The 23,874-nt window shown below is 38.7% G+C and overlaps 1 protein-coding gene across 2 annotated transcripts in view; it reads right to left on the minus strand.

The window, feature by feature from the left end:
- ZNF277 (zinc finger protein 277) overlaps positions 1-23,874 on the minus strand; it is a 176,666-nt gene that overhangs the window by 61,806 nt on the left and 90,986 nt on the right. For both annotated transcript variants that reach the window (XM_043965082.1, XM_043965083.1), the window contains 3 exons: positions 20,489-20,690; positions 10,161-10,249; positions 9,792-9,874 (listed from right to left, as the gene is read on the minus strand). In XM_043965082.1, coding sequence (XP_043821017.1) covers positions 9,792-9,874; positions 10,161-10,249; positions 20,489-20,690 — 374 coding nt within the window. The remainder of the gene's footprint in view (positions 1-9,791; positions 9,875-10,160; positions 10,250-20,488; positions 20,691-23,874) is intronic.

Raw genomic sequence — 23,874 nt, forward strand, 5'->3', positions numbered from 1 at the left:
TTTACTATAAGGGGGTGTGTTTTCTTTTTTGGATTTGGGGTAGGAGTAAAAGGGAGAGTAAATGTTTGTAAACGGAAAAGAAAATAAAAACACTTATAGTTAGACAAAATCAAATCATGACATAAATGAGAGGCAAATGGTTTACACTTGGAGATCCTGACAGTTAATTCTTTTTATATGAAAAAATGCTCATGCTCATGCTCCTCCTTCATTATATTCAGTTAATCAAAAGAGGAAGAGGGGTTTTTCTAAAGCTAATTTGAAATATTCCCATTGCTTACAAGATTATGTTGTTTTTGTTGTGGTGGTTGTTATAACAGAATGGATTCAACAGCCCCATTAACAAAGGAACCCAGCAAATGCCTATGAGGTCTAAGGATTTCTGGACAAACAGAATGGAACATTTTGACCTCAAATTTCTCTATAATATTCGGAGACTGAAATTGGCAGATTTAGAAGAATATGTGTTCTAGAAAGTGGGGGAAGAACAGCATTCCTTTTTTTTCTGCCTGAATGCTATTCTTTTAGTCCAGGGCAGTCTAGTACATCCTACTTGCTTTCCTCTTTCAGCTTACTCTGCTTCTCTATGAGGGACTAAATTGGCTTGTGATTGTCAGATTGCAAGATATAATTGTTGGAAACAGGGTTGAACTAGTTGGTCTAGAAGGTTCCTTCCATTTCTAAATGTATGATCTTATGAACCTTTATTATTCCATTTATCCTTACTTCCCACTTCTAGTCTCAACTCTCTTTTTGGTCTTTGAACAGTTACCTGCCACGTTGTTGCTCTTTGCTCAAAAAGCTTTGATAGTTTCCTATTGCCCCTATGATAATATACTCTTCATTCAAAATTTAAAGCTCTTCACAACCTGACCACAATGTATCTTGCTAAACTGGTTTTACAGTATTTTCATGTATTCCACATTCCTTTTTTTAAAAAAGAATTTTATTCACAAAAGTATTTTATTGTTTTCCAGTTACATGTAAAGATAGTTTTCAACATTTGTTTTCATAAGATTTTTAGTTCCAAATTTTTCTCCCTCCCTCCCTTCCCTCTTCCTTCCCCAAGACAGAAAACAATCTGATATAGGTTATAGATGTACAATCACATTAAACCTATTTCTGCCTTAGTCATGTTGTGAAAGAAGAATCAGAACAAAAGGGAAACATCTCAAAAAATCAAAAAAAACAAAAACAGAAGCAGAAACAGTATGGCTCAATCTGCATTCAGAACCCACAGTTCTTTTTTCTGGATGTGGAAAACGTTTTCCATCATGAATTCTTTGGAATTGTCTTGGATCATTGTATTGCTGAAAAGAGCTAAGTCTATCACAGTTGATCATCACACATTGTTGCTGTTACTGTATACAACGTTCTCCTGGTTCTGCTCACTTCACTTGGCATCAGTCCACTTAAGTCTTTCCAGGTTTTTCTGAAATGTGCCTGCTCATCATTTCTTACAGCATAATAGTATTCTATTAGATTTATATGCCACAACTTATTCAGCCATTCCCCAATTGATGGGCATCCCCTCAGTTTTCAATTCTTTGCCACCACAAAGAGAACTGCTATAAATATTTTTGTACATGTGGGTCCTTTTCCCTTTTTTACTCATCTCTCTGACTTCCTTTCTCAACTAAAATCACATCCAACAGAGGAAGGTTTCTCTAATGTTTCTTCATTCCAGTGCCTTCCCTCTGCTAATTCCTATTTATCCTGCATATAGCTTGATTTTGTATATATTTGTTTGCATGTTGCTCCCCTATTAGTTTGTAAGCTTCTTGAGGGCAGGGACTGTTTTTGTCATTTTCTGCATCCCCAGTGCCTGGCATATTGTAGTCACTTTACATTTGTTGATTGATTATTGATCGATTTTCTCTATTCTTAGGGCAACTAGTGAGGAAGCTTCAGCAGAATGGGGTGCCACACTGTTTTCCTCTATCTTAATTCTTCTTGATCTTTTATTGTTGTCCTTCTGAGGCTATAAAAGTCCATACAAGGAGACCTGCTTTTCAGTTTACATGCCCTGATAATACAAAATTCTCTGAAGAGCAGAGGTGGAAATATTGGCATCTAGGAATCTCAGAGAGGGACAAAACCCTGGAGAGAAAGCAATCCTATAATATATTAGAATGTATGATTTCAGTGATTCTTCAGCCTTCGATGAAGGAAGATGAATGAATAAACTGAGTGAAAATGGAAATTAAAGAGATAACTAATGGGGAAAAAATGGTCTGCCCAATGTACTACCACTAGAAATGAGTCACAGAGTACCAGCCTTCTTTTGAGATAACTTGTTTACAATTCTAGTGTCCAGACTGCTTCCCAAATGGTAAAGTCACTAATGCATTTGGGACTCGGATGGAAAGATCTTTAGAAAAAATAGGGTGGAAATTCTGAGCTATTTACCCACAGGCCCAGAAAGCTCAGAATCAGGCATTCCCTTTAAGAACTTTGTGTTGTGGCAAAGTGAGTTCTACAACTGGGAGATAAGTAAAAGTGATTAAGCCTGACAAACCAAGGTGAAGGAAGGGTTTGGAAAAGTCCCACTTACCATCTGGTATCCATGAAGGTAAATGTATGAAGGAATCAAAATATGTCAGAAGGGATGGAGAAAACTGACCTTATGGGCAAGGTTGGTGTCTTGGGATGCTAACCTCCAATGGCCATGGAGCACCACATTCCTAACTCCTTTTAAGTAGCATGGGCTTATTCTCGGTTGACTAGGGTACCATTTAGTAGTACCAGAGGTGTAATGGATGAATGGATGATACAATGTTTTTCAAAAAAGGGAGAAATCCCCTTTTATGGGTGGAATCCATAATCTTCTCTGCCTAGGGATTTTTAGGTATTTTGAAAAATAAGAATTTATAGACTGTGAACTCCTTGAAGAAAGAGACTGTCTTTTGTCTCTTTTTGTATGCCTAGTGCTTAGCACAGTGCTTGGCACTTAATGAATTTTTATTGATTGACTAGAAGGGACCTTAGACCTTCATTATCACTTCAAATTTTGCCCCAGACACTGGGCAAGTCACTTAGTCTTTGCCTCAGTTTTCTCCTCTGTAAAATGGGGATAATAGCATCTACCTCCCAAGATTCTTATGAGCTGATTTATGTAAAGTGCTTTGCAAACCTTCAAGTGCTATGTAAATACCAGTTATATACACCTGGCCCAGAGATTCTATATAACACTCAAAATTATTTTTGAGAAAAGAGAGTCTTAAAGATTTTCAGAGATTCTATGAACTCCATGGTAACCCCACTCCAGAACTGGAAGGTCTTTCTGCATCAAACACTGTCAATGATCTTGAGTAGTCAGCCCTCCACTATGAGGAAGGGCATTTAAATAATCACTAATAGATGAGACCACTTGTATAATATAAAGAAGTAAATAAATATTCATTGAAGGTCTACTGTGCACAAGGTGAAAACACCCACAGCTACTCATGCTAACTCTTAAACACTATTTACAGGTGTTTAAAGCATGTATAAAATGTCTATTTGCCTGTGTTGAAATATAGAGTGACATGATTACAAGAACTGTATGGGGATAGCCCCATCACAAAACTACAATTCTTATATTATTAAAAATAAAAAGGTGATGAAGAGAACCCCTTAAAAGTCCTCCTCCCCCCAAGAAAAATATATCAGAAGCTCACTATGCTTTAAAACTAACAGCTGAAAACTCTCTATACCACAAATGTTCAGTCATTTCAGTCATGTCTGACTCTTTGTGACTTCATTTGCCAAGATAATGGAGTGATTTTCCATTTCCTTCTCCAACTCATTTTACATATTAGGAAACTGAGGCAAATTAGGTTAAGTGACTTGCCCAGGGTCATATAGCTAGTTAGAATCTGATTCTGGATTTGAACTCAGGTCTTCCTGACTCTAGGCATGGCAGCTCCATCCTCTGTTCCACTTAGCTGCCTCATACCACAAATACACCCTTCAAAACATGCTTGAGAATTCAACAAATAAATTCTACTGGACCCAGAGGATCACTATAGATAAATATTACCTACAAATGCTTGGATATAACACTCATTCATAAAAATTTAAGAATATACTCAGTAGATACTGCTATACCAAAAGACTCATAACTCCAAAAGCACATGGAATGAAAAGCTTTTAAAACATAGAGAACTAATAGAAGAAATTGAAAACTCTCCATCAGTAGGATGAGGGGCATTTCATCCCTGTTATCCTGACTGCTACTAGAGTGGTTCACATCTCCTACTGGATTTATCCTCAGAATATTTTCAGTGAGTCAGTGGAAAACAAGCTTATATCTCTATTCTTTTATTCTATTACAAAAAGTGGTCATTCTCTCTACCTGCACAATAGGCCACAGAAAATGAAATATTAAAGGATAATAAAAGAATAGCAACTTTTCCTTAGATTGTTTCTTTCTCAACTGTCAAAAAAGATGGGAATAATGATATAACAATACTGATGATGATACTAGCAATATCTCCTATTTGTATAGTGTTTAAGGTTTGCAAAGTACTTCACAGACATTTTCTCATTTGATCCTCAATACAGTCCAGATGAAGAAATTAAGCCCCAGAGAAGTTAGCAGCCTGTCTAAGTGTCACATGTCTAATAAAGATCTGCCAAGGAAGGCTTTGAAATCAGGTCTTCCTGACTCCAAGTCTAATGCTCTCGTTGAAAACATTTTACAATTCACAGGGATGGGAGCAATCTCTATGTCTATAACATAAAACTATTTCTTCCTGTTCTTCCTAAAATGCAGGAGAGGCAGATTAATTATCCTCTCAGTATCCTTCATTTTTCTGAGTCGAGGAACAGGAATTACATTAATTTTTAACTCAGTGAGTGATTTGATATCCTCTGCAGAAGACCTAATACCATTCACCATTAGTAAATAAAAGCAACAGTAATCACGGCATCTTCCACTCTGTCAGATAGAACGCACAACATAAAAATATTAAGCCAGAAAATGGTCAATAAATGCTCACTGAGTGTTAAAGACTGGGCAAGATCAGCATTTAGATTAATTAATATATTATATATGACCCAATTTTGTCTTTGGATGCCTGCGAGTAACATCAACCAACTTTCAGGGCAGCATCAACCTGTAAGTTCCTTAAATATTTTAGAAGCAATCTCCAACTAGGAGGCTACCTGAAAAGCAACTTTTTTCCTTGGGGTCCCCCTTGAAGCTCTGAGGAATGCAAAGTAGCCGTGGGGGAAGTTCACATTTCTCTGCCAGCATTTGATACAGTGACACTCAGTTCTTTAGCATTCGGGTACAGGCAGCAGGGATTAGCTACTTGATGTGAAACACCTTAAACAAAACAAGCCCTGCCATGTCAGGGAAGGTTTAAGTCAATCAAAAAAGCCCCTAACATCAAGAGTGCGGTGCTGTTTCCAAGGAAATCACTATTGCCCCGGGTTTCCTAGACAGTAATTACAGGAAGCCCAGAGATGACACAAGAACTGGTGAGAAAGTCAGCTTTCTGCTGGTTACCAAGATTGCCAGCTGTTGCCAAACCAAAACATACTAGCAAAGGATGGTGAGTGCCTGACGTCCATGGGATATGATCTGACTAATATCTCACCTTCTTGAAAGACATCAGTACCTCCCACCCTTTCTGGAATCATAATGTTAGGAGCAGATACCATCTGCTTGCTACACAGGATAGAAAGGCCATATTATTCTTTCTTCTGTGAAACTCACTGGGGTGACTTGAAGAGGAGGGAAGAGGCAAAGGCGAGTGTGGGCTGAACATCTAAGAAGTGCCAATAAGGAATGTGGGAGACAGAGAGTTAAATGAATGATTTTGTTGGGTGTTTAAATTAAACGGGTCAAATATAAATGGATGGGGAACAAGAGGAAGGGAGGAAGAAAATATAGGTATCTAACAGGGAAAATCCCAGGGCTTAAGTCCATTTTCCGGTTGAAGAAAAAACTGAGGGAAATTCTGTATGAATAAAAAGAAGGGTTATTAGAAACTAGAACCAGTAACTCAGGAAGAATGTGACTTATCCTCCCTGCAGATTCCTAAGACCATGATAGAATAATTATCATCATGGGATGGCAGACTATGTATAGCATTGTCTCCAGCTTAGTGGGGGAGCTCCTCTAAAGATACCCTACAAGGGGGCAGCTAGATGGCGCAGTGGATAAAGCACCGGCCCTGGATTCAGGAGTACCTGAGTTCAAATCCGGCCTCAGACACTTGACACTTACTAGCTGTGTGACCCTGGGCAAGTCACTTAACCCCCATTGCCCCGCAAAAAAAATAAATAAATAAAATAAATAAATAAATAAAAAATAAAGATACCCTACAAACTTGGAAGGTAACATTGAATTCAGAAAGAGATATACGACTTTTAGGTACCAAGACATAAGCAACTCGTCTTTTTCCAGTTTGGAAAATCAATAAGAAACCTGATATTTTTTAAAAAATCTCAGCAACAGAAGGGGAAAAAAGGTGATTTTAAACTTCTCCTTTGATAATTTTTTGGAAAAATCACTCAAGAAACAGAATCTGCTTGGATTTATAGGCAAAGAGAATGAATCCATCTCCAAGCATTTGTTACGTATCTACTATGTGCCAGGCACTGAGTTATTAGATATAAATAAAATAGTCTTGGCTTTCAAGGAGCTTATCAACCTGACATGGATTTTTCATGTTAAAGTCCTACTTTGAAGAACCTGAAGCAGGGCAAAGTGATAAATATTCACAACTTGCATTGGTTTTTTGTTTTGTTTTTTGGTGGGGCAAGGGGGGTTAAGTGACTTGTCCAAGGCTACACAACTAGTAAGTATCAAGTGTCTGAGGCCAGATTTGAACTCAGGTCCTCCTCAATCCAGGGCCATTATACACTGTACCACCTACCTGCCACCTCCCTCCCCCCCACCCCCATTGGTTTTAAGATTGTTTCCTGGGATGGGGGAGAAAGAAAAATGACAATCATCAAGTCATCTGGGCAAGTAGGTGGCTAGGAGGATAGGGTATCAGGCCTGGAGGAATACTCATCTTTCTGAGTTCAAATCAAGAAACTAGCTGTGTGACCCTGGATACATCACTTAACCTTGTTTGCCTCAGTTTCTTTATCTATAAAATGAGCTGGAGAAGGAAATAGCGAACATCTCCAGTATCTTGGTCAAGAAAATCCCACATGGGGTTGTGAAGAGTTAGACACAACTGAAAACAACCAAACAGCATAGGGCTTGGCACATAACAGCATATAATACATGCTTGCTCAATTGATTGTATCTTAAACTAGGGTCAAGCAAAGAAAGAAAGGGAGAAATGTGTACTATTTTTTATCTTCCTGTTGACTAGTTTAAAATAGCTTTATCTTGTAGACAAAACAGAGAAAACACAAACCAGCTTTAGTGCATCAAATTTATCACTCCAAGTAAAAATGTTAGAGAAAATTAGCACAAGACAAGATTTCGATAATATATTCTTTAAGAGGTGTATAATTTATTGGGGTTGGGGTGGGAGGGAAGTAATATTTAAAGCTCTATTTGTTTAAAAAAACATTTATTTCCCTCAAACAGATAAAATTATCAAATTGATTAAAAATTTGATGAAATATTGATTGCTTCCATTAAGAGAGTTCCTGAAGTGATATCTTTTAAAATCACACAAAATTCAACTGTAGTTTCTTCTAATTTAAATAAAAGTCATATTTTGCTGCTGAGTGCTCATAAACACTGAATGTTTGTTGCTATCAGCAATTGACTCAAGTATGAAATTTTCCAGTGTAAATATGTATAGAACTGCATTTGAGAAACACTGGAATATTTTATGTACTTAACTGGAAAGCATTCTGGTCATTCTAGAAGATGGGGCTTGTCAGACATTCTCATACTGACCAGAAGTAGTGACCATATGGTTTGGGTGAACATTAAATCAGCACTTTAGGATATCAGGAAAGAAAATGCATAGATTAGTACAGGTTACTTTTAAACCATCAAAAGCCCCACCCAATCTTCAGTTCCCTATCTTAGTATTGGTAGGGGAACCTAACCATGTGTGAGGTAATCAACGCACAAGTCTTATATACTTTGATACGTGTTTGGAAAAGAGAGAAGTCAAGAAGTTTGCTTTCAATCTCTTAACCAAAATGTCTTTCCTCAGATGATACCACTTCTACCTATTTCCACTTCAGTGGAAACTTCCATTTCCCATTCTGCTAAATACAATGGGTGAAGATGGGTTGAGCTGTTCTTTCTTCCCTAAGCATCAACTTCCACTCTACTGATCTACCATCACTATTCTACTTCTATTCTTTTAAAGGTTAATTTCACCACTAAGCTCACCTTTCTTCTCCCTACCTTTCCATGTGTCTTAATCCTCAAGACTTCAATATAATTGTTAAATGATCCATGTGGTACCCTGACCTCACAGCTCCTCATTCTTCAGGATTCCAGTGATCTTCATCTCCTGCTTCAGTTACTTAGCAATAGAGATATACCTTTCATCTAATTACTACCTGGTAATGTTACTGCTTCAAGATCTCAAAACTTGAGGCTCTTGTTCTCTCACCATAACACCCATAAACCAACTCTTGATTCTCATCAAGACATTCCCATTTAATCTATTCTTTTTTTTTTTTTTTAGTGAGGCAATTGGGGTTAAGTGACTTGCCCAGGGTCACACAGCTAGTAAGTGTTAAGTGTCTGAAGCCAGATTTGAACTCAGAGACTCCTGACTCCAGGGCAGGTGCTCTATCCACTGCGCCACCTAGCTGCCCCAATCTATTCTTTCAGTACCTTCTAATTATTCTGGCCTTTGCCCATTTTACTTCTGTCCTTCTAAATACTCTAAAATCCTTCATTCTCTCGTTTTTCTCTTGTGTCCATTTTTGCAAATACCCAACCCTGAATTGCCTCTGCCATTTGTCCTGGGTTCTGTTTCAAGGTCAAACAGTATGGCTAGAAAAAGTCATAAAGCATCATGGGAGGAAAATAAGGAGAAATACATGGAGAATTGCTATTTTGCAGCCCGGGGAAATTAATCTTAAGTAGAAATGATGGGATTAAAAGGAAAATGGAAAAAAAATATTTTTACAATTAAAATTTTTTTTCCTAATTATTAGCTCACAATTAATTAACTTAAAAATAGGAAACACTTCATTGAATCTGTTTGGGTTTTTGTTTTTTTTCATTAAGATATTACAGATGGGGCAGCTAGGTGGTGCAGTGGATAGAGCACCAGCCCTGGAGTCAGGAGTACCTGAGTTCAAATCCAGCCTCAGACACTTAACACTTACTAGCTGTGTGACCCTGGGCAAGTCACTTAACCCCAATTGCCTCACTAAAAAAAAACAAAAACAAAACAAAACAAAAAAGACATTACAGAATTTGTAAAAAAAAAAAAGTAATTTTTCAGAGATTAAAATCAACCTACGTAACAGGAATCTCTAAACATTAAAAATGATACCACATTTATTGAGCCATACACTTAATTTGTAGACTGGAATAAAGGGAGCATTAATGCACAGCACATTCCAGGGAAAGGGGAGGAGGACGAAAAGAGTAATCAATTCAACTCAATGTTAGCTTAAGGCATTTTTCCATGACTGCTGAACCCCTAGCATGTGTCAGGCAGCTAAAGTTACACTGAAACGTGTAAGTGATGTTGTTATCTTAGTGATGATTCAAGAAACAAGATAAAATCAAAAGTTCTGTGTGACATCTTAACACAAAATACTTCAATCATTGTATCAATTAATACTTTGTTTACTGCGAAGACCTTGGGTCTGTCCCCCAAAGCAAATGGCACTGATAAAAAACAAATCCTTACCAATCTCTGTTTCTGCAGCTCTTCTCTAAGGACTCTATCTTCTGGTAAAACATCACATAGTAAAAAATAATTGTCTTGCTCCTCTGTTGAGAGATTAGAAATATAACTGAGACACATGTATTCCTAATTTTTCCCTCAAAAGGTTTATTTTAACATATATATGTACACATACACATGTACATATCTGTCAGGACTTATCCTAGCATACTAGTTCTGTTTTAGCCTTTTCCAAACTGGGAAAGACTAGTAAAAATATTCCATTTTTAGCTATTATGAAATTAAGTACAAATTTAATTTAAGGTTCCATGATTTTTACTTTGTATTCTTGGGTTGAAAGGAATAGAAAGAAAGCTGAGTTGGCATACTCACCAAATGGAGCTTTGGAATTGGTTCTTATCACACTACAGAAATCAGTGATGGGCTGCTCAGTGAACCTCTTCTTCCAGTATAAAACATACCTTCAAATAATCCAAAAATAGAGAGTTGAAGGGAGTTTTGATAATGCTTCCTCTATACTGATGGGCTTTTAAAAGAATATCTATTTACCACAAAGGAGCAAATAAGTTCATGATGGAAAATTGCTTGGAAGTTTATGATAAAAAATAATGGCACTTATAGTGTGCCGGTTGTGCCACCAAATTTGAAATTAATATTTTATGAAGTAAAAGTATATAGCATGGAAATTCTTCAGTTTTACTGGCTTCCCTCTCTATTCTTCATCAGAAACTGTACTGTCCAACGTCACTAAGTGATCTCCTTATTGCCAAATCCACTGGCCATTTTTCAGCACTCGTTGCCCTTGACCATTCTCCAACATTTGATACTATTTACCATTCTCTCCTTCCGTGGCTTCTATGACACTAAACTCTTATGATATGGCCTTCCTTCTTAATTGTTCCTTTTCTGCCTCTATTGGCTCATTATCCTCCTCTTGTCCCTTAAACAAGTGTGCTCCAGGGTTCTTTACTTACCCCTTTTCTGTCCTTAGCCTCTCTCCCTTGAAAATAACATTAACTCATATGGTTTCAAATATCAGTTCTAGGCAGATACCTCTCAAATACATGTTTAAGCCCCCTACTTCTGTCCTTTAATTCCAAATATCTGCTGGATATCCATATTTGAATGTGTCCAGCCATTCCCTGACATCTCATACTCATTATACAACAAGTATTTATTAAAGCACTTTTGTGAAGACCTCTGTTATACTTATCACATTCTAACCTGTATCAGTAATTTGGATAGATTATGTATCTGCCTTGTACTCTTTATTCGTTAGGTTGTGAAGTAAGTTCGCCCTAAACAAAAGATGAAATTTGACTACATGGAACTAGATACTATACATGAGGAATTTACCAGAATGTATACTGATTTCTACATTTACTGTAAAACGCACACACATACAGACAGACAAAGAAAGGACAAGAAAAGGGCTCCCCAACTTCTACCAGATTGTAAACTAATCAAGGTCAAGATCTCTGTTTTATTTAATCTCTACATCTTCAATGACTAACAAAGTATCTTACACATGGTGGGCACTGAATATGTTATTGAATTCACTCTATGTTAATAGCTATTATTGAATTTAGAGTGCTATGTTCAATTCTTGTCACCATATTCTAGGAAGGTTATTGATAATCTACAGAGTATCCACTGGAGGACAACCAGGACGATTAAGGCCCTTAAGTTTATGTCATGTGAGAACTGGTTTAACAAACCGGTTTGGGATGTTTATTATAGAGAAGACTGAGGGGGGACATGGTAGCTTTCACATGGAGAGAGGAATAGACTTCTGCTTGGTCCCAGACCGTAGAACTGGGAGCAGTGCAGGGAAAATTGCAATGAGCTTAGTTTAGGTTTGATATAAAGAAGTGCCTCCAGAGGTCATAGGTAGCTGCTCTTGGGAGATCGTCATGCAAAGTATGGATGACTTCAATCTGCATAGACACAGGGAACGGTCAAATAAGATTCCTATGGTACATTCAAAGTTTTTCTGAAGCAGTATCTTAAGCGTGATGTCAATGGATAACCCAGCATCTATTAAATAGGTTAGATTTCATAATCTCCAATAAAACAGAGTATTGGGTGATTTTCAGTTATACAGGGAATTGGAAAATGATGTATTGAGCATTCAGTTGTTAATTTCACTTTTTATAACAACATAGTAAGAGTCTACACATACAGTTTGGGTATAAATAAGGAAAACTGATCGGTGGGAGCAAGATAGACAAGGTTACAACTTGCTCGGTGAATGTAATGAGCAGAGTTAGCTGCTGCACACTGGCTAAATTTAAAAGCTTAACATCCAGACCTCCATTTCTGATGAGAGAGGGGGAAAGATGACAGGAGTCAGTGATCTGTTCATCTTCCCATTTATCTAACAAGATTTATGCTGCCAATTGGAAACTCATTTGTCAAATGGTACAAGGAAAGATTGTAGTTGCCTTCCCAGGGAGAAAGGAAATGGAAAGCTTGGCTTCATGTGCAGCAGTTAAGCTAGCTACAGACACATCTAATGGATAAAAGAGAAACTTACAACAAAAGACCAGACCCTGTAACAGAGATAGGTGTCAATAAAAAAAGATAAAGGAGAAACATATTTGTGTGTCTGGATATTTGTGACAAATGCACATATAAATACAACATCCAGTCCAGATATAATAAAAATGAAGAGATCTGACCGATTTTATTAATTTGTATTTGGTTCTTTGCATTCATTCCCCCATAGCAACTAGGACCCTACTCTGCATAGTAACTGATGTGAGAAGACTGTGAGTTTCTCAAGGGCATGGACTGTTTTTTTGCCTTTCTTTGTGTCCCTAGCACTTAGCACAGTGCTTGACACTTAATAAATGTTTATTAAAGGAGCACAGAACCATAGATTTAGAGGGGGAAGGAAGCTTAGAAACCATCGAATCCAGGTTGTTCTTGTTAAAAATGAAGGAACTGAGAACCAGAGAAATTAAGGGATTTGCTCAAGGTTGCACAGGTAGCAAATGTCAAGGATGGGATCTGAACTTAGTTCTTCTGGACTCTACAGTCAGATCTCTATTCACTATGGCATGCTGCTATTTTAAAGGCAAACAGACAACAATAGTACCTGTGTTTGTTGTTGTTTAGCCATTTTCAGTTATGCCCAAGTCTTTGTGACCCTATTTGGGTTTTCTTGGCAAAGATATTGTAGTAGTTTGCCATTTCCTTCTCCAGCTCATTTTTCAGATGCAGAACTGAGGCAAATAGGGATAAGTGACTTGCCCAGGGTCACTCAGCTAGTAAGCATCTGAGGTCAGATTTGAACCCACAAAGAAGAGACTTCCTGACTCCAGGCCTGGCACTCTATCCATTGCACCACCAACTACTCTATAGTAGTACCAGTACATGTACTAAGTAAGTAAGTGGATATTAAGAGTATTAGATGAAACAATAATAACACATTGATATAGAATCTTAAGGTTTACAATGAACTCTCTTCACAACAACCCACTGAGTTGTACACTACAAGTGTTGCTATTCCTGTTGTACAGAGGAGGAAACTAAGTTTTGGAGAGTGTTAGTGACATGACCATAGTCCCACAGTTAGTATCTGGAATTCTGAGTAGGAGGTGATGAGAACTGGAACCGAGTCTTCCCGACTCCAAGTCTAGCTTGCTTTTGACTTGCTTCTCAATAAATGTTCTATTTTGTAGTCTCTTTTTCTCATACTTAATAAGATTGACAACCCCTGAGGGCCCTGCTTAATCCTTCAGACAGGTAGTGAAATATAGAAACTCCTAAGATAACCGAGATTGAGCATCATGTGATACATCTCAGTCCCTGGGCTTGTTTTTGATACACAATGTGGTGAAATGACAAAGATGGCATTTGAAATGTTGCTCACAGACAGCACCAGTAACCTTTTCATCCTTCACACTAGAGTTATATCAGGGACTGAACACAACATTTTGACAAATATAGTGGAGAGCAAAGCAAGGGGAGAGGAATCCAAACTGGACTGGAGCCCTGATCCCACAATAATCTCGAGATGCTATCTCATCTGGTAATACCCTCTATATTTCCCCCCTCCCCCCAATCCTTTTCCACCCTGTAAGGGGAAGCAAGCAAGCAAAAATAAAGGGAATGCGGGAAAGCATCAGAAGGACAAAAACAATGTTCCAGTAAAATGTTGCTATCTCAAACCCTACTTCACTGACCAGTTAGTGACAAGTACCTAAAGACTTATAAAAATACATCAGAGAGAGGGGCACAGTGAGGATGGTTGAGAGGTAGTAGATGTGCCAGGAGTTCAACTCCACCAACTTCCCCAAATAGACCTAGAAAATGTATCAGATTAAATCCTGATGGAGAAATCCAGAAAGTCATAGTCATTTTCCTAGCTGCATTTGGTGTAGGAAGACAGATAGGGAGGTCTGAGGACACTGGAGACTCAGTGGGCCAGGATTGCATGGAGCACTGAAACATTTAGGAAAAGACTGTGCATCAGGGCAGAAGGAAGCTGTAAAACTTCACTGGGACAACCCCAGACTCATAGGGGGCACCGCAACAGGGACAGGTGCCAACTGATAATTTTGTTGTCCACTGTTCAGTTCTGGAATCAAAGATCCAGGGCAGACTGAGAAATCTTGCTCAGGGGAGTGGTTTTCCTGGGTAGGGAGGTCATAGGTGGTGTACCGAGAAAGGACAAAGTTCAGATGCCAGAAGCAGAAGCAATAGTTCAGACCTTCAGGAAGACAGCAGGAGGGTCTTAATTAAAGCATCTACTGAGGAATAACCAAGGCAGGAATCTCAAACTGAAGAAGAGCCTACAATTCTCCCACTCTGAAATAACAAAAGTTTCCCAGCTGGCTGGCAGGGTCTGGATCTAGCATGTCTATTCACTCACAGACCTAAACCCAGGCGAAGAACTTGCAGAGCTCACACCAGGGAGGTAATAATAAGACCACTTTGGAAGCAGTGAAAGCTTGAAGGTCCTTAGCCTATCCCTAAGATTCTACAATAACACATCAGTCAGAAACCTCAAGAAAGCAGTAACAGGATCATTCTAGACCTTCCCTTCAGAAGTATGGAATACCCCAGCCCTAACACCACATTCAAAGTCAAGAAGTAGAGTGGAAGAATGGGTAAACAAGAAGAGAGTACCATCACAACGAACTATTATTGTTGTAGGGATGCTCAAGATACAAAAGCAGAAGAGAATGACTCCAAAAGCTTTGGGCAGTGACTCAGAAACAACAACAAACTCAGCCAGAATTCCTGGAAAAGATGAAGCCAGAGATAATTAAAAAAAAATGTAATTGGAATGCTTGAGGAAAATTGGAAAAGAAATGAGAGCTATAGAAGAAAGAATTGGAAAAATAACTAACAGCTTGGAACAAGAAGTATAAAATTTAGCCCAAACAACAAACTCCCCCCAAATTAGTCAGCCAAATAGAAGACAGTGATTACATGAGACAAGAAATATTTTAACAAAATCCAAAGGCCAAACAAAATAGAAGAAAATGTAAGGTATCTCATAACAAAAAAGATTGAGGAGGAAAAAATTAAAAATCATTGGACTACCTAAATGCCATGAACAACAACAAGAAAAAAATGTTCTACACATCATATTTTTTTAAATTTTGAAAGAAAACTGCCCAGATCTTAGAACCAGAGGTCAAAGTGGATTTGGGGGGGGGCGGGGCAATGAGGGTTAAGTGACTTGCCCAGGGTCACACAGCTAGTAAGTGCCAAGTGTCTGAGGCCAAATTTGAACTCAGGTCCTCCTGAATCCAGGGCCAGTGCTTTATCCACTGTGCCACCTAGCTGCTCCCCAAAGTGGAAATTAAGAGAATTCACTGTTCATCTTCTGAAAAAAGCCTCCAAATGAAAACTCCCAGGAATATCATAGCCAAAATCCAGAGAAAAGATATTATAAGTAGCCAGAAAGAAAGAATTTAGGTACCAAGGAGTGACAGTTAGAATAACACAGATTTAGTAGCTACCACTATAAAGGAGAGAACTTAGAATATAATATTCTAGAAGGCAAGAATAAGGGTTTACATCCAAGATTAATTTACCCAACAGGGAAAGGGGAGAAAGGCAAAAAGGTATGGTAAGATTATTGGAATTTGGCAGACTGATTGGGATGAGCCACACCTGGCCTGCCCTGAGTAATGTGTGCTGCTGATGTCAGCAGGAGAAACCACTCTCCACAGGCAGTTTTCAAGGACCTTCCCTATTGGGGGAGGGAGAGTAAATGCTTGCTGAGAGGAGCTCAGTCTCTTCAGGAGTGACTTTCTTTCCAGTGGTGCAAACAGCAGGAGCAGACGAGTCCTGGCTGAAAAGTTGGTTTCCATTGAAACTATACACCCCAGGTAGTGAGTTAACATACAAGCCCTGCTCTTTTGAATTAGCTGAACTGGAAGCGAGTTTGGGGATTGTATAGACTTAGGTTAGAGTTAGGAGGATTTCCCATATTTCTGTTTCCCTGTTCCCTTGTCTTTTATTTTATTAATTTCACCTTTGCTATTTATTTCATTCCCATTAATAAAACCTGATTTGTTTGTGCAAAAGAGGCTGTTAGGTTCCTTTCTTATTGACCTGGGAGAAATATCTAAAAAGGCAGTTCAGAGGGGAGGGAGCTTTGGACCTAGAGGTACCTCATTATTTCTGGGACCCCAATATTATGATAAACCACTCAATTAACTCTCCATATATTAGATTTGATCTTCACAAAGGAAATTAGGAGGAAAGATTAAGAGAAGAATTAGTGCTACGCCAAAAAACAATAAAGATGTAGAAAACATTTATCATTCTTTTTGAGGTAGTAATAATCTGGGGGGAATCTGATGGGGTGCCCATAAATTACAGAATGGATGAGTAGATTACAGCATGTACATGGAATGGAATACTATTCTGCTGAACTCTTATCAGCATAATGACTAACCAGAATTCCAAAGGGCTAATAATAAAACATGCTTCTTACTTCCTAACTGAGAGGTAAAGAGCCTAGAACATAGAATGAGACAGAGCTTTTTTTGAATTTGGCCTGTGTGGACATTGGTTTATGACTATGCATGTTTATAATGTTCTCAATTGGGGAATCTAGTAGGGTGGGACAGAAGGGTGATATCTTGACTGACTAGAACAAATTAAATAAAAAAAAAACAACAACAACAGGTAAATACTTCCCAAGACACATGGGCACCTATTTTGAGGTCTGGTCAAGGTATATAAACAACTTATTTTTGTGTTGTACAAGATTAGCTAACTGCAAAACAAGGTTTCATTACTTGCTATACCTCTGGGTAAGTCAGAGTTTGGTTAACTATAAAAATCAATGCTGATTCTAATTGTCTTTGCTAAGATGCTATCAGACTGATAACCAAAGGAACTCTGAAAGCCTTAATTATAAAGGGGGAAAATTATTTGCCATTAATTCATCTTCCTCCTTTGGAATATATTATTGGGGGGGGGTGGCAGCTAGGTGGCACAGTGGATAGAGCACTGGCTCTGGAGTCAGGAGGACCTGAGTTCAAATCTGGCCTCAGACATTTGACACTTACTAGCTGTGTGTGACCCTGGGCAAGTTACTTAACCCCAACTGTCTCACCAAAAAACCCCCCAAAACACAAAACACCGGAATATATTATTGGGAGCCAATACAGAAAACAATAAATGGTATTAAATTATAACTTAATTGGCAACTATCCATCTTCATTTTTCACCAGTTCAATACCAAGGACTTTAAAAAGGGAAGTTCAAAACATAGAGGTACTGTGTGACCCTGGGCAAGTCACTTAATCCCAATTGCCTTAAAACATCTGGGGCCATTTTCCAGTCATCCTGATGTATATCTTGCCACTGGACCCAGATGACTCTGGAAGAGAAAATGAAGTTGGTGACCTTGCACAGCCCTCCCTCACTTAATTCCAATTCACTTCAAATCATGACATCACCCCAATGTCATTGTCCTCTTCAAGAACGAAGGACAAACAACAAACAACAAAATGAGCTAGAGAAGGAAATGGCAACCACTCCAGCATCTCTGCCACGAAAATCCAAAAAAAGGGGCCACAAAGAGTCGCATGTGACTGAAACAACTTAACAACAACGAAAATATAGAGAATTAGAAAACCCTCTCTAGGTAAAAAATCCAAGGCTGTAGTCTCAGTTCTGCCACAAACTATGGTATTTAAGGCCCAAGTCACTCAAATCTCTAAAGACTTCAGTTTTCTTGTCTATAAAATAATAGATGTGGTGTAGATCCTTGAGTTATTTCCTAGATCTAACATTCTAGGAAATGTGAGTATCTTTCACAGACTTGCCAATACAAATATAAGCCCATATTCTATTAATGCTATTATCTGTGTATTTGTAAATCAGTGGAAACTTCTGATAAACGAAAAAGACATGGAAAACTGAAGCATGGTTGTTAAGTTAGGCAGCTGTGAATGAGAGGAGAGAAATATAGACAGCAACAAGAGGCAAGAAGCATTTGTTTTGTCTATTGGAAACAATATCATTGCAGCAAGAAAGGCAATTGAATAGCTCTATGCATAGAACTAAGTTGGCTAACAGACTTTTCTATGAGACCTTCTCCATTAGAATAACCTAAGAGATCAAGTACTGAGCTTAGAGTGTTTGTGTTAAAAACAGGCATTTTCTTTCTTGGTGCTAGAATAAGCTCATCTGTTTATCTACCATTTATCTTTTGATAAGTACACAGAAATGGCAGCTTCTCTAAGTATTTGTGTGTGTGTGTATCTTCCTGTCTCTGAATTTTAAGTGAAAACAGTTCCTGTTCCTTGAGTCTCTTTTATTCTATTTTTCTCCCTTAAGAAAGCACCCAGGTTATCTCACAGACACAGACACAGACACACACAGACACAGACACACACACACCAAAAATTGCTCTCTGTCAAAGGACCACCTGAGCACTCTATAGGGACACATAAAGGTTAACCTATAGTTCATGAGGTGATACCAACTAATAAATATGAGGAATGGAGAACAAATTAAATGGGACTCCAAACAATGGCAATGTTGAAGATTTTGGTATCAAAACCAAAGAAGATATCAACTGGCCAGCAATGTAGCCATATAAATCAGATCATTAAAATCAAGCATTGTCCATTTTCATTTCCTATTCTACTCTTGATATGTTCACTTTATTGAAGGGCTGCTTCTTGTGGGTACTGATCCCAATAGTTATTTCTAGACTCCTAAGCATGGAGGTCTATTAAATAATTAATGTGCTACCCACCCCATTGATAAAAAGATAAATAACCTTGACAAAAAATTAGAGAAATGGATAAGAAATGATCCTGTTTCTTAACTACTATATGCAGGCATGGGGGGGGGGCAGAGAGGAGAGATGCAAACCTTGATTGAGAACTTCAGTAATGGATTTTTAGGAGGGAAGAAAGGAAAAAGTCTTGTGTTAGTCAACTGATCATCAGTACTAGATGATTAGCTGTTTCTGCAAATTCCAAGGGAATCTCATATCAGCAGGACAGAAGAAAGTAGAAGACAGAATAATTTCATACAAATAGAAAAGCTGACCTTAGTGAGAATTAGAAAAGAATGGCATGCTTACTTGATGGTTTTCTAAAGTACTAATTTTATTAATGCAGATAAAAGCTAACAAGGCCTTTTACCTTGAAAAGTAAAATCCCAAACTAAAAAAGGTTTGATCACAAAGAATAAGATACCATACATGAGGAAATTACTAGAATGTGTGATGTGTTTCTACATTTACTGTAAAGGAGAGGAGAGAAGGGGGTACAGAGGGAGTGTGAGAAAGACTGAGACCAAGATCAGACATAGACAAAGAGACACAGACAGAAAGACAGAAGGTAGACAGACAGACAGACAGAAAAAGGTATAGATATAGAGATGGAGAGGAACAGAGAAAGACAGGGACAGAGAAAGTGAGAATAAGGGATTGAAAAATAAGTGGTACAGATAGAAATAAAGAAAAAGCAACCAAACCTTCATAAAGTACCATATATCCAGAAGATGCCCAATAATAAGATGCCAATGCTGAAAGCAGGGTTAGGAATGGTATTTAATAATCTAAAGGATATATTAATATATAACGTATTATATATTAAGACTAGAAAAGAACCTTTGGCTAAGTAGGTAGTTCAGTACAAGCTGCATTCTGGAAGGGTGTTTTTAAGTCATCTGATTGGTTCACAAGACCAATGCTAGGGACAATGTACAAAAGTCTATTTTACTCATGATTAGTATAGAGGCAACTTGCATTAAGGGATAGAGTAATCTAAAGTTATTCCTAAATTAAATGCTCCTAAGTCAGGGACTAGCTGTACTTGGAAATATACTGATCCACCCTAAGAGATTAGCAAAGAACTCCCAACAGGAAGATGGACTCCAGTAGACAGATGGCTTCAAACAGCAACATGTGTAAAGAGTGTGACAAAGGGAGTTTTACCAGCTGGTGGGTAACTTTCCTCATTTTCGGGGTTATCATAGAGTAATACATAGTCAGGAATACAAACAAACACATACACTCTAGTAAGCAATGGAGTACAAAGACAATAAATACGTGAAGCCTGGCAACTCCAAAGGGAATGGCCGCCATTTCCCTTGGCTATATTCAATTTACATAAATATATGCACATACATATAGGCACACACAGAGTGCTTTTACTTCCAAAGAGAATCAATTTCACTCCTACATGAAACGAAAGGAAATGTACCTTCGGAAATCAGCAACCAGCTTGACATCAGCTATGACAATCTTGTGCTCAATAATCATGTGCTTCAGAAGTTTGTCTTGTTCAGCCACGGGAAAATGTTCTTCACAGAAGATACAAGGCACAGATGGGGAACCTTCTAAAGTGGTGATGCCACCTGGACTTTCTGGCAGGGAGAGGGGCTCCAAGATACAATCCCTACTGTCTGCAGGAGGAAAAAAAAAAAGAAGAAAAACTGAACATAACTCTTAGGATTGATGATTTTTTCACCTCATGAATTAAAACAGCCCTAAAGCTAGTTGATCTGGCAATAAAGGGGGCTAGGGGGAAGAGTGAGTGAATGAGAGAGGGGACTTTTTATTTTATAGAGCTCTTTTAAATGAAAGGAGGGGCATAGTGCATGGCTGGCTCAAACCTCCTGGGCTGTGCTTGCTGGCTTGAGTGGGGGAAGCCCATTTGCTTGGGCAGCTGTCCAAGCTTTCTTCTTGGCAGCTGCCCAATGGCAGCAATCCCAGGGGCGCACCTGGAGGGGGAAGGCTGCTTATTGCTGAGTTAGGATTGTGAGGCTCAATTGTGACCCAGGGATGAGAGTCATGAAGGCAAGTGAAGGAAACTCTGAGGATGCAGATGTGAGGCAGGTCCTTTAAGTGGCTTCCTGCTGCACCTGCACTTCACTTCCTGATTTCACTTACTTGCTATGCAACAAACAGGGGAAAGCCCTTGTACTCGGCTGGGGTCCCTGTTGATGGAGAATGTACCACCCAAGTTGACAGGTTTCTATGTTAATTTATGCCTATCTGTTGCTTGCTGAAAATTATCATGCATCATGATTATAAGATGTACACTGTATGTAGTGGAGATTTTTTCCATCTTGCTTGAGACATAGTGTCTCTAACTACTGTCCACTTGAGAGAGGGGGACTAACTGAGAGCACAGGACACCAAACTGGAAACTAGGAAATGGGGCTTTGCGTGGGGACAGGCAGCAGGGACTCCTTAAGTAGCAGTGCCTAAGGAGTGCTAGGCTGGAAGTCCAGGTCTGCTACCCTCTTGCAGACTAGAGAGTATTTAGTAACCAGGCAACCAGAAGGAAATGTTTGGCATCTTAGGGAGTGCAAAGTACCTACATACCCTGGAGGGAAAATAGTGTTTCCATAGACAATAGGCTCTGGAATTAGATTAATCTTAATTTCCTTCTCTTTCAGCCTTCCCGAGCAATGAATAGCTTACTAATAACTTGTCCAACAGCATATAGTCAGAGTTTAACCTCTGGCAAACATTCTGTTGAAAAGGTAGATGATAGTCTCTTTCAGAGAGAGAAAAATAACAATTTCAATAGTGTGGGGGTGATTCCCACTATTCCAATGAATGATGGGCTAGAGATGGGATGTGAGTAATAGCTAGCATTTATCTAGAACTTTCAACTGTGTAAAGTCCTTTACAAATATTATCTCATTTTGTCTTCATAACAAGGTATGTGTTCTTATTATCCCAGTTTTGGAAATGAAGAAACTGAGGCACACAGGGGTTAAGTGACTTGTCTGGGGTGACTTATCTAGTAAGTGTCTGAGGTAGGATGTAGACTTAAGTCTTCCTGACTCCAGCTCTAGTGCTCTATCTACCTAGCTGCCATGAGTCTGTGGTTCCCTCAGTGTCTGCAGATCCTATGTACATCTTTTGTACCCTTTTCCTTCTGATGGTGAAGGCAGAATCTCCTCTTCATCACACCCACAGATAGTCTCTTTATTCTGCATAGGCTCATAGAGTTAACAAGAGAGCTCCCCTTGGTTGGTCTTCATAACAACCCTAGGCAGCTAGAAAGATCCCTGCTGAGTTCCTTATGACTCTTTTGGGCCCTTGCTGACTTCCTGGTACGGCAGAATAAAAAAGTTCAATTTCAATTCAACTCAATGAACATTTAGCAAGCACCTACTATGCGCAAGTCATCCTGACTTTTATCTTGCCACTGGACTTCAATGACACTGGAAGAGAGAGTGAGGTCGACAACTTTGTGCAACTCTGACTCACTTGAAGCCAATTATTCATGGACAAGTCAAGACATCACCTGTGATGTCATTGGCCCTCTTTGCAAATGATGGATGAACAGCTATGTGCCAGAAACAGTTATGGGGCAGTATATGCACAATCTAATATAATCATACTATGTAAAACCCTTTTAAGAATTTTCCCCCCGGGGAGCAGCTAGGTGGCACAGTGGATAAAGCACTGGCCCTGGATTCAGGAGGGTGGGAGTTCAAATCTGGCTTCAGACACTTGACACTAGCTATGTGACCCTGGGCAAGTCACTTAACCCTCATTGCCCTGGAAAAAAAAAATCCCCATTTATCATCAATCTTCCTGTAAGCTAAGTCTTTACCTGTTTCTGATTTCCTGTCTTTGAGCAGAAGTCTGGTTCCCTGCTCTCAACAGATCATAGTTTAGCTAGGCACTAACCCTTCCAAATGATTCCTGACCTTACTCCCTGGATTTTATGCAAGTGGACCCTTTTACATAATAACATTTCCTGACTGGGAGTACCCTAAAACAATAAAATTGAAGTTCTGAACTCCAAAATTTTGATCAAATAGCTCACTTTATCCCCCCACCCTAGATGCCTCCCTGCATATGACCCTTCATAGATTATTAGCATTTTGAGGGCAGGCACTACGACTCATTTATGCTTACTGACTCCTTTAGCATGTTTTCCCTCCAACAGGTCACTGCACATAGTAGGTAGTTTAAAAAGTATACTAAGTATACTCATCCATTATTTTGGCATGGAATAGTTACCAAAATGCCCAGGTCCCGGGCATAAAATTTTGGGTCCTCCAAGCAAAGATGGATCACTCAGTCAGTGCCACATCATTTTCAAAGTTCCCTTTTGGTTCCCAAAGTACCCCACATCCTTCCTTCACATTAAATAAATAGTGCCAAAGTACCTGCTCTAGTCCTCATGTTGTTGGGTTGTCTCCTCTGCTGAAAGGCATGGTTAATTAATGCTAACATAAAGGAAGATGACCTTGTATAGGGTAGGCCAAAAGTCATGAACATTTAATAACTCCTTTATTTTTTGTTTTTTATTTACTATACCATAGCATCATATATTGTATATATGGGAAATGAATTTACTTTGTGTATGAAAAATAAAATCTCCACCAAAAAAAAATAAATGGTGAAAAATAAGGAAAAAATAATTTTCAAAAAGTTATTAAAATATCAGACTCCTTCATTACTTTAGGCCCACCCTGTACTAAGAAAAGCAGCCTGGTATAGTGGAAAGAACACATGATCCTGATTCAAGGGGCCCAGTTTCAAATGCCATCTCTGACATTCATTAGCTGTGTGGCCATGAGCAAATCTTGTCACATCTCTGGGCCTTAGTGTCCTCAG

This window comes from Dromiciops gliroides, chromosome 5 (genome assembly GCF_019393635.1).
Source record: "Dromiciops gliroides isolate mDroGli1 chromosome 5, mDroGli1.pri, whole genome shotgun sequence".
Taxonomy (NCBI): Eukaryota; Metazoa; Chordata; class Mammalia; order Microbiotheria; family Microbiotheriidae; genus Dromiciops; species Dromiciops gliroides.